The 16,033-nt window shown below is 45.3% G+C and overlaps 1 protein-coding gene across 1 annotated transcript in view; it reads left to right on the top strand.

Moving 5' to 3' along the window:
* CPSF1 (cleavage and polyadenylation specific factor 1) overlaps positions 1 to 16,033 on the top strand; it is a gene marked incomplete in the record, with an annotated part of 548,143 nt that overhangs the window by 132,577 nt on the left and 399,533 nt on the right. The window contains 1 exon segment of the mRNA XM_053715990.1: positions 1,689 to 1,769. Within this exon segment, the coding sequence (XP_053571965.1) occupies positions 1,689 to 1,769 (81 nt within the window).

The following is a 16,033-nucleotide window of genomic DNA, read 5'->3' as shown; positions in this document are numbered from 1 at the left end:
GGGCTGGGTTGATGCGGAGGGATTGCTGCCCTTGGGATGGAGGGGGTGGGTTGATGCGGAGGGATTGCTGCCCTTGGGATGGAGGGGGTGGGTTGATGCGGAGGGATTGCTGCCCGAGGGAGGGGGTGGGTAGATGCAGAGGGATTGCTGCCCTTAGGCGGGAAGGGGTGGGTTGATGCGGAGGGATTGCTGCCCTTAGGCGGGAGGGGGTGGGTTGATGCGGAGGGATTGCTGCCCGAGGGAGGGGGTGGGTTGATGCGGAGGGATTGCTGCCCTAGGGATGGAGGGGGTGGGTTGATGCGGAGGGATTGCTGCCCTTAGGCGGGAGGGGGTGGGTTGATGCGGAGGGATTGCTGCCCTAGGGAGGGAGGGGGTGGGTTGATGCGGAGGGATTGCTGCTCGAGGGAGGGGGTGGGTTGATGCGGAGGGATTGCTGCCCGAGGGAGGGGGTGGGTTGATGCGGAGGGATTGCTGCCCTAGGGAGGGAGGGTTGATGAGGAGGGATTGCTGTCCTAGGGAGGGAGGGTTGATGAGGAGGGATTGCTGCCCTAGGGATGGAGGGGGTGGGTTGATGCGGAGGGATTGCTGCCCTAGGGAGGGAGGGGGTGGGTTGATGCGGAGGGATTGCTGCCCTTGGCATGGAGGGGGTGGGTTGATGCGGAGGGATTGCTGCCCTTGGCATGGAGGGGGTGGGTTCATGCGGAGGGATTGCTGCCCTTGGGATGGATGGGGTGGGTTGATGCGGAGGGATTGCTGCCCTTGGCATGGAGGCGGTGGGTTGATGCGGAGGGATTGCTGCCCTAGGGAGGGAGGGGGTGGGTTGATGCGGAGGGATTGCTGCCCTTGGCATGGAGGGGGTGGGTTGATGCGGAGGGATTGCTGCCCTTGGCATGGAGGGGGTGGGTTGATGCGGAGGGATTGCTGCCCTTGGCATGGAGGGGGTGGGTTGATGCGGAGGGATTGCTGCCCTTGGCATGGAGGGGGTGGGTTGATGCGGAGGGATTGCTGCCCTTGGCATGCAGGGGGTGGGTTGATGCGGAGGGATTGCTGCCCTTGGGATGGAGGGGGTGGGTTGATGCGGAGGGATTGCTGCCCTTGGGATGGAGGGGGTGGGTTGATGCGGAGGGATTGCTGCCCTTGGGATGGAGGGGGTGGGTTGATGCGGAGGGATTGCTGCCCTTGGGATGGAGGGGGTGGGTTGATGCGGAGGGATTGCTGCCCTTGGGATGGAGGGGGTGGGTTGATGCGGAGGGATTGCTGCCCTTGGGATGGAGGGGGTGGGTTGATGCGGAGGGATTGCTGCCCTAGGGATGGAGGGGGTGGGTAGATGCGGAGGGATTGCTGCCCTTGGGATGGAGGGGGTGGGTAGATGCGGAGGGATTGCTGCCCTTGGGATGGAGGGGGTGGGTTGGTGCGGAGGGATTGCTGCCCTTGGGATGGAGGGGGTGGTTTGATGCGGAGGGATTGCTGTCCTTTGGATGGAAGGGGTGGTTTGATGCGGAGGGATTGCTGTCCTTGGGATGGAGGGGGTAGGTTTGTGGCGGACTTCAGTTTGCACAGTACAGTGGTGAGAAACTACTATGGGATGTAGGGTCAGTTAAGATAAGCGATTACTGTTGTTGGGATGGGATTGGGGTTTGATTGATATAACAGCCATTATGCACTGTGTGAGTGTTTTGCTTTATCAGTTTCAGAACAGTCCTGAGCCAGACCTTGAGATTGTTATGTGTGCTGGGTATGGGAAGAATGGTGCCCTCTCTGTGTTGCAGGTAAGCTCACACTATGCTGACAGGCACACTAATAATGCACTGACAAGCACACACAAGCGTACACACCCTGACATGCGCAATCACACACAAGCGTACACACCCTGACTTGCGCAATCACACCCACACACACAAGTGTACACACCCTGACTTGCGCAATCACACCCACACACACAAGCGTACACACCCTTACATGCGCAATCACACACAAGTGTACACACCCTGACATGCGCAATCACACCCACACACACAAGTGTACACACCCTGACATGCGCAATCACACCCACACACAAGCGTACACACCCTGACATGCGCAATCACACACAAGCGTACACACCCTGACATGCGCAATCACACCCACACACACAAGTGTACACACCCTGACATGCGCAATCACACCCACACACAAGCGTACACACCCTGACATGCGCAATCACACCCACACACACAAGTGTACACACCCTGACATGCGCAATCACACACAAGTGTACACACCCTGACATGCGCAATCACACCCACACACAAGCGTACACACCCTGACATGCGCAATCACACCCACACACAAGCGTACACACCCTGACATGCGCAATCACACCCACACACAAGCGTACACACCCTGACATGCGCAATCACACCCACACACAAGCGTACACACCCTGACATGCGCAATCACACCCACACACACAAGTGTACACACCCTGACATGCGCAATCACACCCACACACAAGCGTACACACCCTGACATGCGCAATCACACACAAGCGTACACACCCTGACATGCGCAATCACACCCACACACACAAGTGTACACACCCTGACATGCGCAATCACACCCACACACAAGCGTACACACCCTGACATGCGCAATCACACCCACACACACAAGTGTACACACCCTGACATGCGCAATCACACACAAGTGTACACACCCTGACATGCGCAATCACACCCACACACAAGCGTACACACCCTGACATGCGCAATCACACCCACACACAAGCGTACACACCCTGACATGCGCAATCACACCCACACACAAGCGTACACACCCTGACATGCGCAATCACACCCACACACAAGCGTACACACCCTGACATGCGCAATCACACCCACGCATATGATGTGAAAATATGGAGGTGCCATAAAATAGTTTGAAATATAGATATATAAAATTATTTTGCTGAAGATACTCAAGACTGAAGAACGTATAGCGAAAAATAGTTAAAGGGATATGAAACCCAAAAACTTTTTTGTGAATCAGACAGAGAAAAACATTTTATAAAGTTTACAATTTACTTTGTTCTGTGCGGAAGAGATACCTAGGTAGCAGCTGGTGCACTACATGACAGGATACAGTGCTGCCCTCTAGTGCTCTTGCAAAACTGCTGCCATGTAGTGCTCAAGACACGTGCACGCTCCTGAGCTTACGTCCCTGCTTTTTAACAGAAGATACCTAGAGAAGGAAGCACCTTTTGATAATAGAAGTAACTTAGAAAGTTGTTTAAAATTGCTGCTGTATCTGAATCATGAAAGTATCATTTGATTTCCATGAAAGTATTCTTCATATTTTTTCATAGTTTGCTGTAACTACTCAATTTTTTTTTTATACTGAAATCCAGCCTTGTTATCGGTAATTACTTTTCTCCTGTTAAGTGTAGTCAGTCCACGGGTCATCCATTACTTATGGAATATATCTCTTCCTAACAGGAAACTGCAAGAGAATTACCCAGCAGAGCTGCTATATAGCTCCTCCCCTCACCTATCATACTCAGTCATTCTCTTGCAGCCTAACTAAAAAGGAAGCTGTGAGAGATCTGTGGTGTTTTTTAACTTAGTTTATTTCTACAATCAAAAGTTTGTTATTTTAAATGGCACCGGAGTGTGCTGTTTATTCTCAGGCAGCATTAGAAGAAGAATCTGCCTGCGTTTTCTATGATCTTAGCAGACGTAACTAAGATCCACTGGCTGTTTCTCATCTGAGGAGTGAGGTAACTTCAGAGAAGGGGAATAGCATGCAGGGCCCCCCCTGCAAACGAGGTATGTGCAGTAATTATTTTTCTGAGGAATGGAATTGACTGAGAAAATACTGCTGATACCAATGTAAAGTAAGTTCAGCCTTAAATGCAGTGATAGCGACTGGTATCAGGCTGATGTGTGTACACTGAATGTATTTTCTAAGGAATGGAATTGACTCTGAAAATACTGTTAATACTGAAATAATGTATGAGCCTTAACTGCAGTAAAAACGACTGGTAGCAGGCTTATTAATAATAATACTTAACTTTCAAATGTATGTTTAAAAGGTTTACTGGCTTGTTAATCGTTTTTGTGAGGTACTTGGTGATAAAACTTATTAGGGCATGATTTTTACCACATGGCCATTTTTGTTTTCTGCATAGAAACAGTTTCTGAGCTTCCCCACTGTTGTAATATGAGTGGGAGGGGCCTATTTTAGCGCTTTTTTGCGCAGTAAAAATTCAGTCACAATCTGTCTACTTCATCCTCCATGATCCAGATCGTCTCTAGAGAGCTCAGGGGTCTTCAAAATCCATTTTGAGGGAGGTAATCAGGCACAGCAGTCCTGTGACAGTGTATTTGACTGTGAGAAAAACGTTAATTATTAAATTGTTATCCGTTTTTGGGTACTAAGGGGTTAATCATCCATTTGCTGGTGGGTGCAATCCTTTGCTAACTTAATACATTTACTGTGAAAATTTGGTTGCTATAACTATTTTGTTCATTGTTATTTCAACTGTCAGTTTTTCTGTGCTTCTTAAAGGCACAGTAACGTTTTTTATATTGCTTGTAAATTTATTTAGAAAAGTATTTCCAAGTTTGCTAGTCTCATTGCTAGTTTGTTTAAACATGTCTGACTTAGATGAATCTCTTTGTTCACTATGTTTAAAGGTCAATGTGGAGCCCAATAGAAATTTGTGTACCAATTGCATTGATGCTACTTTGAATAAAAGTCAATCTTTACATGTAAAGAAATTATCACCAGACGACGAGGGGGAAGTTATGCCGACTAACTCTCCTCACGTGTCAGTACCTGCGCCTCCCGCTCAGGAGGTGCGTGATTTTGTGGCGCCAAGTACATCAGGGAGGCCCTTACAAATCACTTTGCAAGACATGGCTACTGTTATGACAGAAGTATTATCTAAGTTGCCAGATTTAAGAGGCAAGCGCGATAGCTCTGGGTTAAGGATAGAGCGCGCGGATGAGATGAGAGCCATGTCAGATACTGCGTCACAGTTTGCAGAACGTGAGGACGGAGAGCTTCATTCTGTGGGTGACGGATCTGATCCAGGGAGACTGGATTCAGAGATTTCCAATTTTAAATTTAAGCTAGAGAACCTCCGCACATTGCTAGGGGAGGTATTAGCGGCTCTGAATGATTGTAACACGGTTGCAATTCCAGAGAAATTATGTAGGTTGGATAAATACTATGCGGTACCGGTGTATACTGACGTATTTCCTATACCAAAAAGGCTTACAGAGATTATTAGCAAGGAGTGGGATAGACCTGGTGTGCCTTTTACCCCTCCTCCCATATTTAGGAAAATGTTTCCTATTGACGCCACCACACGAGACTTATGGCAGACGGTCCCTAAGGTGGAGGGAGCAGTTTCTACTTTAGCTAAGCGTACCACTATCCCGGTGGAGGATAGTTGTGCCTTTTCAGATCCAATGGATAAAAAATTAGAGGGTTACCTTAAGAAAATGTTTGTTCAACAAGGTTTTAATTTACAGCCCCTTGCATGCATTGCGCCTGTCACTGCTGCGGCAGCATTCTGGTTTGAGTCTCTGGAAGAGGCCATTCGCTCAGCTCCATTGGATGAAATAATGAACAAGCTTAAAACACTTAAGCTAGCTAACGCATTTGTTTCTGATGCCGTTGTGCATTTAACCAAACTTACGGCTAAGAACTCCGGATTCGCCATCCAAGCGCGCAGAGCGCTATGGCTTAAATCCTGGTCAGCTGACGTGACTTCTAAATCTAAATTGCTTAATATTCCTTTCAAAGGGCAGACCTTATTCGGGCCCGGCTTGAAAGAAATTATTGCTGACATTACGGGAGGTAAGGGCCATGCTCTACCTCAGGACAGGGCCAAATCAAAGGCCAAACAGTCTAATTTTCGTGCCTTTCGTAACTTCAAGGCAGGAGCAGCATCAACTTCCTCCGCTCCAAAACAGGAAGGAGCTGTTGCTCGTTACAGACAGGGCTGGAAAGTTAACCAGTCCTGGAACAGGGGCAAGCAGGCCAAGAAACCTGCTGCTGCCCCCAAAACAGCATGAAGAGAGGGCCCCCTATCCGGAAACGGATCTAGTGGGGGGCAGACTTTCTCTCTTCGCCCAGGCTTGGGCAAGAGATTTCCAGGATCCCTGGGCGTTGGAGATCATATCTCAGGGATATCTCCTGGACTTCAAAACTTCTCCACGGGGGAGATTTCATCTTTCAAGGTTATCAGCAAACCAAATAAAGAAAGAGGCGTTTCTACGCTGTGTACAAGACCTCTTACTAATGGGGGTAACCCACCCAGTTCCGCGGACGGAACACGGGCAGGGATTCTATTCAAACCTATTTGTGGTTCCCAAGAAAGAGGGAACCTTCAGGCCAATCTTGGACTTAAAAATCCTAAACAAATTTCTAAGAGTTCCATCATTCAAAATGGAAACTATTCGAACCATCCTTCCAAACATGATCCAAGAGGGCCAGTACATGACCACAGTGGATCTAAAGGATGCCTACCTTCACATACCGATTCACAAGGACCATTACCGGTATCTGAGATTTGCCTTCCTAGACAGGCATTACCAGTTTGTAGCTCTTCCCTTCGGATTAGCTACGGCTCCAAGAATCTTTACAAAAATTCTAGGATCACTTCTGGCGGTACTAAGACCGCGAGGCATAGCGGTGACTCCGTACCTAGACGACATTCTGATACAGGCGTCAAGTTTTCAAACTGCCAAGTCTCATACAGAGATAGTTCGGGCATTTCTGAGGTCGCATGGGTGGAAGGTGAACGTGGAAAAGAGTTCTCTATTACCACTTACAAGAGTTCCCTTTCTCCTGTTAAGTGTAGTCAGTCCACGGGTCATCCATTACTTATGGGATATTAACTCCTCCCCAACAGGAAGTGCAAGAGGATCACCCAAGCAGAGCTGCTATATAGCTCCTCCCCTCTATGTCACACCCAGTCATTCTCTTGCACCCAACTAATAGATAGGATGTGTGAGAGGACTGTGGTGATTAAACTTAGTTTTTATATCTTCAATCAAAAGTTTATTTTAAACGGCACCGGAGTGTGTTTCCCTCTCAGGCAGAATTTGAAGAAGAATCTACCTGAGTTTTTTGTATGATCTTAGCGGACGTAACTAAGATCCATTTGCTGTTCTCGGCCATTCTGAGGAGTAAGGTAACTTCAGATCAGGGGACAGCGGGCAGGTTCACCTGCAAAGAGGTATGTTGCAGTATATTATTTTCTAAGGAATGGAATTGACTGAGAAAATACTGCTATTACCGATATAATGTAAGTACAGCCTTAAATGCAGTAGTAGCAACTGGTATCAGGCTGATATGTATGTATGTTTACACTTAAGTATTTCTGGGGAATGGCACTTCATTGGGAAAATACTGTATGCATATAACTTTTAGCCTAACTTGCAGTGTGAACGACTAGCAGCAGGCTTTAATGACATTTTATAAGTTAGATTTTAAACGTTTTGCTGGCATGTTAAATCGTTTAATTATCTGAGGTACTTGGTGAAAAATTGTTTGGGCGTTATTTTCCACATGGCTGTCGTTTGTTTTAAATTAAAACAGTTTACTGAGCTTCCCTCACTGTTGTATTGTGAGTGGGAGGGGCCTATTTTGGCGCTTTTACTACGCATCAGAAATTCAGTCACAGTCTGCCTTTTTCTCCCTGCATGATCCAGGACGTCTCCACAGAGCTCAGGGGTCTTCAAAACTAGTTTTGAGGGAGGTAATCACTCACAGCAGACCTGTGAGACTGTGCTTGACTGTGATAAAAACGCTTATATTTTCATTTTTAATACGTTTTTTCTGATGTTAAGGGTTAATCATCCATTGCTAATGAGTGCAATCCTTTGTTAAATTTATGCTTTTACTGTGAAAATTTGGTTTCTATAACTAATCCGGTTCATTGTTATTCAACTGTGACAGTTTTTCTGTGCTTCTTAAAGGCACAGTAACGTTTTGCATATTGCTTGTAAATTTAGTTGAAAAGTATTTCCAAGCTTGCTAGTCTAATTGCTAGTTTGTTAAACATGTCTGACACAGAGGAATCTCTTTGTGCAATATGTTCAAAAGCCAAGGTGGAGCCCAATAGAAATTTATGTACTAACTGCATTGATGCTACTTTAAATAAAAGTCAATCTGTACATGTTAAGCAACATTCACCAGACAACGAGGGGGAAGTTATGCCGACTAACTTGCCTCACGTGTCAGTACCTGCATCTCCCGCTCAGGGGGTGCGTGGTATTGTACCGCCAAGTACATCAGGGCGGCCATTACAAATCACTCTACAAGACATGGCTAATGTTATGACTGAAGTTTTGTCTAAATTGCCAGAACTTAGGGGTAAACGAGATCACTCTGGGGTGAGAACAGAGTGCGCTGATAATACTAGGGCCATGTCTGATACTGCGTCACATTTTGCAGAACATGAGGACGGAGAGCTTCATTCTGCGGGTGATGGATCTGATCCAAATAAACTCGATTCAGACATTTCAAATTTTAAGTTTAAGCTGGAAAACCTCTGTGTATTGCTAGGGGAGGTGTTAGCGGCTCTGAATGATTGTAACACAGTTGCAATCCCAGAGAAAATGTGTAGGTTGGATAAATATTTTGCGGTACCGACGAGTACTGACGTTTTTCCTATACCTAAGAGACTTACTGAAATTGTTACTAAGGAGTGGGATAGACCCGGTGTGCCTTTCTCACCCCCTCCTATATTCAGGAAAATGTTTCCAATAGACGCCACCACACGGGACTTATGGCAAACGGTCCCTAAGGTGGAGGGAGCAGTTTCTACTTTAGCTAAGCGTACCACTATCCCGGTGGAGGATAGCTGTGCCTTTTCAGATCCAATGGATAAAAAGTTAGAGGGTTACCTTAAGAAAATGTTTGTTCAACAAGGTTTTATATTGCAACCCCTTGCATGCATTGCGCCTGTCACGGCTGCGGCAGCATTTTGGTTTGAGTCTCTGGAAGAGACCCTTGACTCAGCGCCATTGGATGAGATTACACACAAGCTTAAAACCCTTAAGCTAGCTAATTCATTTATTTCTGATGCCGTAGTACATTTAACTAAACTTACGGCTAAGAATTCCGGATTCGCCATTCAGGCACGCAGAGCGCTGTGGCTAAAATCCTGGTCAGCTGATGTTACTTCTAAATCTAAATTACTTAACATACCTTTCAAGGGGCAGACTTTATTCGGGCCCGGCTTGAAAGAAATTATCGCTGATATTACGGGAGGTAAAGGCCATGCCCTGCCTCAAGAAAGAGCCAAACCTAGGGCTAGACAGTCTAATTTTCGTGCCTTTCGTAACTTCAAGGCAGGAGCAGCATCAACTTCCTCTGCTCCAAAACAGGAAGGAGCTGTTGCTCGCTACAGACAAGGCTGGAAACCTAACCAGACCTGGAACAAGGGCAAGCAGGCCAGAAAACCTGCTGCTGCCCCTAAGACAGCATGAAGTGAGGGCCCCCGATCCGGGAACGGATCTAGTGGGGGGCAGACTCTCTCTCTTCGCCCAGGCTTGGGCAAGAGATGTCCAGGATCCCTGGGCGTTGGAGATCATATCTCAGGGATATCTTCTGGACTTCAAAGCTTCTCCTCCACAAGGGAGATTTCACCTTTCAAGGTTGTCAACAAACCAGATAAAGAAAGAGGCGTTTCTACGCTGTGTACGAAACCCACTCAGTTCCGCGGTCGGAACACGGACAAGGGTTTTACTCAAATCTGTTTGTGGTTCCCAAAAAAGAGGGAACCTTCAGACCAATATTGGATTTAAAGATCCTAAACAAATTCCTAAGAGTTCCATCGTTCAAAATGGAAACTATTCGGACAATCTTACTCATGATCCAAAGAGGTCAGTTCATGACCACAGTGGATTTAAAGGATGCTTACCTTCACATACCGATTCACAAAGAACATTACCGGTATCTAAGGTTTGCCTTCCTAGACAGGCATTACCAGTTTGTAGCTCTTCCATTCGGGTTGGCTACGGCTCCAAGAATCTTTACAAAGGTTCTGGGCTCTCTTCTGGCGGTACTAAGACCGCGAGGAATTTCGGTGGCTCCGTACCTAGACGACATTCTGATACAAGCGTCAAGCTTTCAAACTGCCAAGTCTCATACAGAGTTAGTACTGGCATTTCTAAGGTCGCATGGGTGGAAAGTGAACGAGGAGAAGAGTTCTCTCTTACCACTCACAAGAGTTCCCTTCTTGGGGACTCTTATAGATTCTGTAGAAATGAAAATTTACCTGACAGAGGACAGGTTAACAAAGCTTCTAAATGCTTGCCGTGTCCTTCATTCCATTCAACACCCGTCAGTGGCTCAATGCATGGAGGTAATCGGCTTAATGGTAGCGGCAATGGACATAGTTCCTTTTGCACGCCTGCATCTCAGGCCGCTGCAATTGTGCATGCTAAGTCAGTGGAATGGGGATTACTCAGATTTGTCCCCTACGCTGAATCTGGATCAAGAGACCAGAGATTCTCTTCTATGGTGGCTTTCTCGGCCACATCTGTCCAGGGGGATGCCCTTCAGCAGGCCAGACTGGACAATTGTATCAACAGACGCCAGCCTATTAGGTTGGGGCGCTGTCTGGAATTCCCTGAAGGCTCAGGGATCATGGACTCAAGAGGAGAGTCTCCTTCCAATAAACATTCTGGAATTGAGAGCAGTTCTCAATGCCCTTCTGGCTTGGCCTCAGTTAGCAACTTGGAGGTTCATCAGGTTTCAGTCGGACAACATCACGACTGTGGCTTACATCAACCATCAAGGAGGGACAAGGAGTTCCCTAGCGATGATGGAAGTATCAAAGATAATTCGCTGGGCAGAGTCTCACTCTTGCCACCTGTCAGCGATCCACATCCCAGGAGTGGAGAACTGGGAGGCGGATTTCCTAAGTCGCCAGACTTTTCATCCGGGGGAGTGGGAACTTCATCCGGAGGTCTTTGCCCAAATACTTCGACGTTGGGGCAAACCAGATATGGATCTCATGGCGTCTCGCCAGAACGCCAAGCTTCTTTGTTACGGGTCCAGGTCCAGGGACCCGGAAGCGGTCCTGATAGATGCTTTGACAGCACCTTGGACCTTCAGGATGGCTTATGTGTTTCCACCCTTCCCGATGCTTCCTCGTTTGATTGCCAGGATCAAACAGGAGAAAGCATCGGTGATTCTAATAGCGCCTGCGTGGCCACGCAGGACCTGGTATGCAGATCTAGTGGACATGTCATCCTGTCCACCTTGGTCTCTGCCTCTGAGACAGGACCTTCTAATTCAGGGTCCTTTCAAACATCAAAATCTAATTTCTCTGAAGCTGACTGCATGGTAATTGAACGCTTGATTTTATCAAAGCGTGGATTTTCGGAGTCAGTAATTGATACCTTAATACAGGCTAGGAAACCTGTTACCAGGAAGATTTACCATAAGATATGGCGTAAATACTTACACTGGTGCGAATCCAAGAGTTACTCATGGAGTAAGGTTAGGATTCCTAGGATATTGTCTTTTCTACAAGAAGGTTTAGAAAAGGGTTTATCTGCAAGTTCTTTAAAGGGACAGATCTCAGCTTTGTCCATCCTTTTACACAAACGTCTGTCAGAAGTTCCAGACGTTCAGGCCTTTTGTCAGGCTTTGGCTAGGATTAAGCCTGTGTTTAAGACTGTGGCTCCACCGTGGAGCTTAAATTTAGTTCTTAACGTTTTACAGGGTGTTCCGTTTGAACCCCTTCATTCCATTGATATCAAGCTGTTATCTTGGAAAGTTCTGTTTTTAATGGCTATTTCCTCGGCTCGTAGAGTCTCTGAGTTATCAGCCTTACATTGTGATTCTCCTTATCTGATTTTTCATTCAGATAAGGTAGTTCTGCGTACTAAACCTGGGTTCTTACCTAAGGTAGTCACTAACAAGAATATCAATCAAGAGATTGTTGTTCCATCATTGTGCCCTAACCCTTCTTCAAAGAAGGAACGACTTCTGCACAATCTAGACGTAGTCCGTGCCCTGAAATTTTATTTACAGGCAACTAAAGATTTTCGCCAAACTTCTTCCCTGTTTGTCGTTTATTCTGGACAGAGGAGAGGTCAAAAAGCATCTGCTACCTCTCTATCCTTTTGGCTTCGTAGCATAATACGTTTAGCCTATGAGACTGCTGGACAGCAACCTCCTGAAAGGATTACAGCTCATTCTACTAGAGCTGTGGCTTCCACTTGGGCCTTTAAGAATGAGGCTTCTGAGGAGGCTTCCGGGGAGGAGCGTGAGAGAACACACGCGCGCTCTGAGCTCTGCGCACTGAGCAGCAGAGAGTTTTTGCATCACCCCAGCTCCTGGTCCCCATTGGCAGCGATGATTGCGGAAGCCTAGGGGTGACAGAGTTCACGGAGCACTAAGGAAGTCAGCGTTTACCGCCAAGGTCAGGTGGTACTGACCGCATCCAGTCACTTACTCTTGCGGGCAGAGGAAAAGTTGGTGGAGGAACCCTTTCTGCTGACGCGGTGCAGTAATAGAGGAGGAAGGTGCCGGCTCCAGCCCAGGTCCTTACTAAAAAGTAAGCGAGACAAGTGCGGGAAATTCAGCAGGATCTGACTCGGTGTCGGCCCCACGGGAGGTTGGCGCGAACGGGAGGTGTCTCGTTTGGATCGACGTCCAAGTGAGGGTGACGGAACACATGAGCTGCATGCCCTGAGGCAGAAAAACCGCAAGTACAATTTCATTATAAAACAGCACAGAAGCCAGCACTACTGTATACTGTAAGCCTAATGCAAGCTGAGAGGCATAAGGAGACATATGGGGACATATGATACACTAAGTCTATAACAGATATTGTGTCTCTGCATATGATTTAAAGATCAATCTTTGTTTGCACACAAGTAATGGCATATTCGAAGAGCCGGTGTTTAACCGTTGGGTGAGGAGGCCTATATGCAGCAAGGCAACTTTAACAGTCAGCTGCTTGGATAAAGTTATCTTTGCCTCTGGGAATACTCTGTTATGACTTATCAAATCTCAGAAGGTTTTATTATATATCTCTTAAAAGTTATGGTATAACTAACTTAAATTTGTGCATACATTGAGGGCCTTCTGAGAATGCAGCTGGGAGGCCTTTAGAAGCTAAAGGAAGCCAAACAACCGTTTCTTATAACATTTTTGAAGGCTTGTTATTTCGTTTGTCCGGCTGTTGGTACACCCTAGTCAGCAAAGACAAAGGCGTGCAGGTTTAAAATCTACCTGGTGGACATAAAGGTTTTAACTCTATCTGTGGTTTAAATAAAGGGTCAAAGGACTATATTGCCAAAAATACTATGAGACACTGTCTATTTATATCCATCTATACCTGGATTACTGCAAATCTGCCTCCTGGTCCCTAGCAAGAGGCAATAAGACACTAGGAGAAAGAGAGCATCGTTTTGCAGTGACAAAGAGTAGACTGGCACAGTCTGAATACAGAATATCTTCCTATATTGTATGCAAGGAGGCAGAGGACTTTGGCCCAGTTGATCTGCTGTTATATATTTCTTTTTGTTTTCCTGTATATCTTTGCTTTGTGTTTCTGCCATTTATTTTATATATATGTGGCTGTCTGCAATAGCTGTCATACCTAATTCTAGAGCTAGGTGTGAGTAGGCAACTACTGATTCTTACTAGAAAATGCTACTGCAAAGCAGATCTGTTGAGGTTTTGTGTTTGTTAGCTATTCATTTTTGAAAGAGCAATATATCAATTTGACGATATAAGCATAAATACAATCAGCATAATAAGGTATGGGGGTGTGAAAACATATAATTCCCTTAAAAAGTAAAGCACTTTTGTTTTTGATTTTTACACACACACACAAGATTGTTTGAAACTGTTCCGGCTTTGTGGGAAGGAGCCGTTTTGAATTCACACTTTGAGATAGAGGTCACATAACCTCCAATTTTTCTTTTTTTTTTTTTCTCTCTCTTTCCTTTTTTTCTCTTTTTCTTTCTTCCACACTTTCACTTTTACCTACATTTTGTGCACATACATGCTTATAGGTATATAGGCATATACAAGATTCACCACTTGCAACAATTTCATTTTTTATACACGACACTTCATGGAAAGGTATATGACTAATATGAAACAAAGATCCCCAATTATGCCCGTCAAGAGAGATAAGAAAGGCAATAAGCCATTAAACGAGGCAGTAGCAGATAGCCTGCTGGAGACGTCCGTGATGGCCACCGCCGGCACAGACATACAGATTACGAATAATCAGTTAGCAGAGCTGATTGTACCACAACTTGAGTCATTGAAAAAAGATTTGGCTGGGTTGACGGTGGAAATCAGACAGTTCTCCAGTAGACTGACAGAGGCAGAGACTCGAATATCAGAGTTAGAAGACTTATATACTATACAGGAAACAAATAACCAAAAACTCACAGATACTATTAAAACTTTGCAAAACAAAGTTGACGATCTCGAAGATAGATCGCGCCGAAACAATGTGAGGGTGGTGGGCTTGCCAGAAAATAGTGAATTTACAGACCTGATACAATTTGCCTCCACTAGGTTACCCACGCTATTAGGCCTGGAATTACAGGGAGATAAACTTGCGGTAGAAAGAGCACACAGGGTCGGCCCAAGTAGGTCAGATGCAGATAATAAAAAACGCCCTAGAATGATAGTTATCAGATACCTGTGTTTCCAAGATAAAATCAGGGTTATGCAGCAGTACCGAAAGATTAAATCACTCAGTATTGAAGGTACACAAGTTCTATTATTCCAGGACTTTTCTACCGATACGACAGCTAGAAGAAGAGAAATGTCACCATATTGCTCTGCCCTTATTAAGGCAGGTATAAAGGCTAGCCTCAGGTATCCAGCAAGGATAACTATAGAAGAGAAAGAAGGGCAAAATCTGTTAAACACCCCAGAAGAAGCTAAGACATACTGTAAAACAAAGAATATCAAGGTGTAACTAGGTAAATACACCAGCACAGTTAAGATCAAGACAGCAAAAGAGATATATAATGAGTGGCAGTGAAGGGAAATTACCAGCTTGCACAGATATAGTAAGCTTGGGTAGTGAATGGATGCAGGTTTTATTTGTTATATGTTGTGGTTTTCCCCCTTTCCCCGTTCCTTTTTTCTTTCCCCCCTTCCCTCTTTTTTTTTTTTTTTTTTTTTTTTTCTTCCCCGCCCGCCCCCGGGTACCCCTCTAGAGGCGGGCTGGCTTAGAAGTAAGACAAATATAATTCTTAGATGACTAGAAATTTAAATTTTATTTCCTGGAATGTTGGAGGTGTGTCATCTCCAGCAAAGCGCAAAGGTATTTTAAAATCAATCAAGAAAATAGATCCAGACATAATACTATTACAGGAACTACACCTAAAGGAAGATGAGATAGTAAAACTTAGAGCGAATTGGGTGAATGAAATAATAGCAACACCATGCACACATAGAAAGCGGGGGGTCGCAATTATATTCAGTAAAAAAATTACATATAAATTAATAAGCAAAGAAATTGATACAGCCGGCAGATTTTTGATTGTTCAAATCGAAGCAGCACACAAAATATGGACAATCTGCAACGTCTATGGGCCTAACGAATTTGATAGGGAATTCTGGGGCAGTATCAAGCAAAAATTAATTCCTTATTTAGGGCAGAATATAATATTAGCAGGGGACTTCAACATGGTGCTACATCCTGAAATAGATAGGTTTCGACAAAAGAGTGCTTCAAAATATAGGAAGGAGGCTAAATTTTTTAGAGAATTTTGTGCATCACTAAAGTTAAAAGATATCTGGAGAACACAACATCCAGATATGAGAGAATATTCCTGTGAATCGAAATCACATAGGAACTTCTCTAGAATCGATCTTTTTTTAATAGAGGAGCATCTACTGAAGGTAGATATTATATCCCAGATATATGATTTCACACTATCAGACCATGCAATTATTAGTATCAACTTTAAACTGAATGTGCAGGAAGGGCCACATGTGAATACATTTAGCTTCCCAGGATATATGATAAATAATAGTCATT

The sequence above is a fragment of the Bombina bombina genome, chromosome 5 (genome assembly GCF_027579735.1).
Source record: "Bombina bombina isolate aBomBom1 chromosome 5, aBomBom1.pri, whole genome shotgun sequence".
NCBI lineage: Eukaryota > Metazoa > Chordata > Amphibia > Anura > Bombinatoridae > Bombina > Bombina bombina.
Note: the sequence above shows the minus strand (reverse complement) of the source record. Positions and strands in the feature narration are given on the sequence as shown.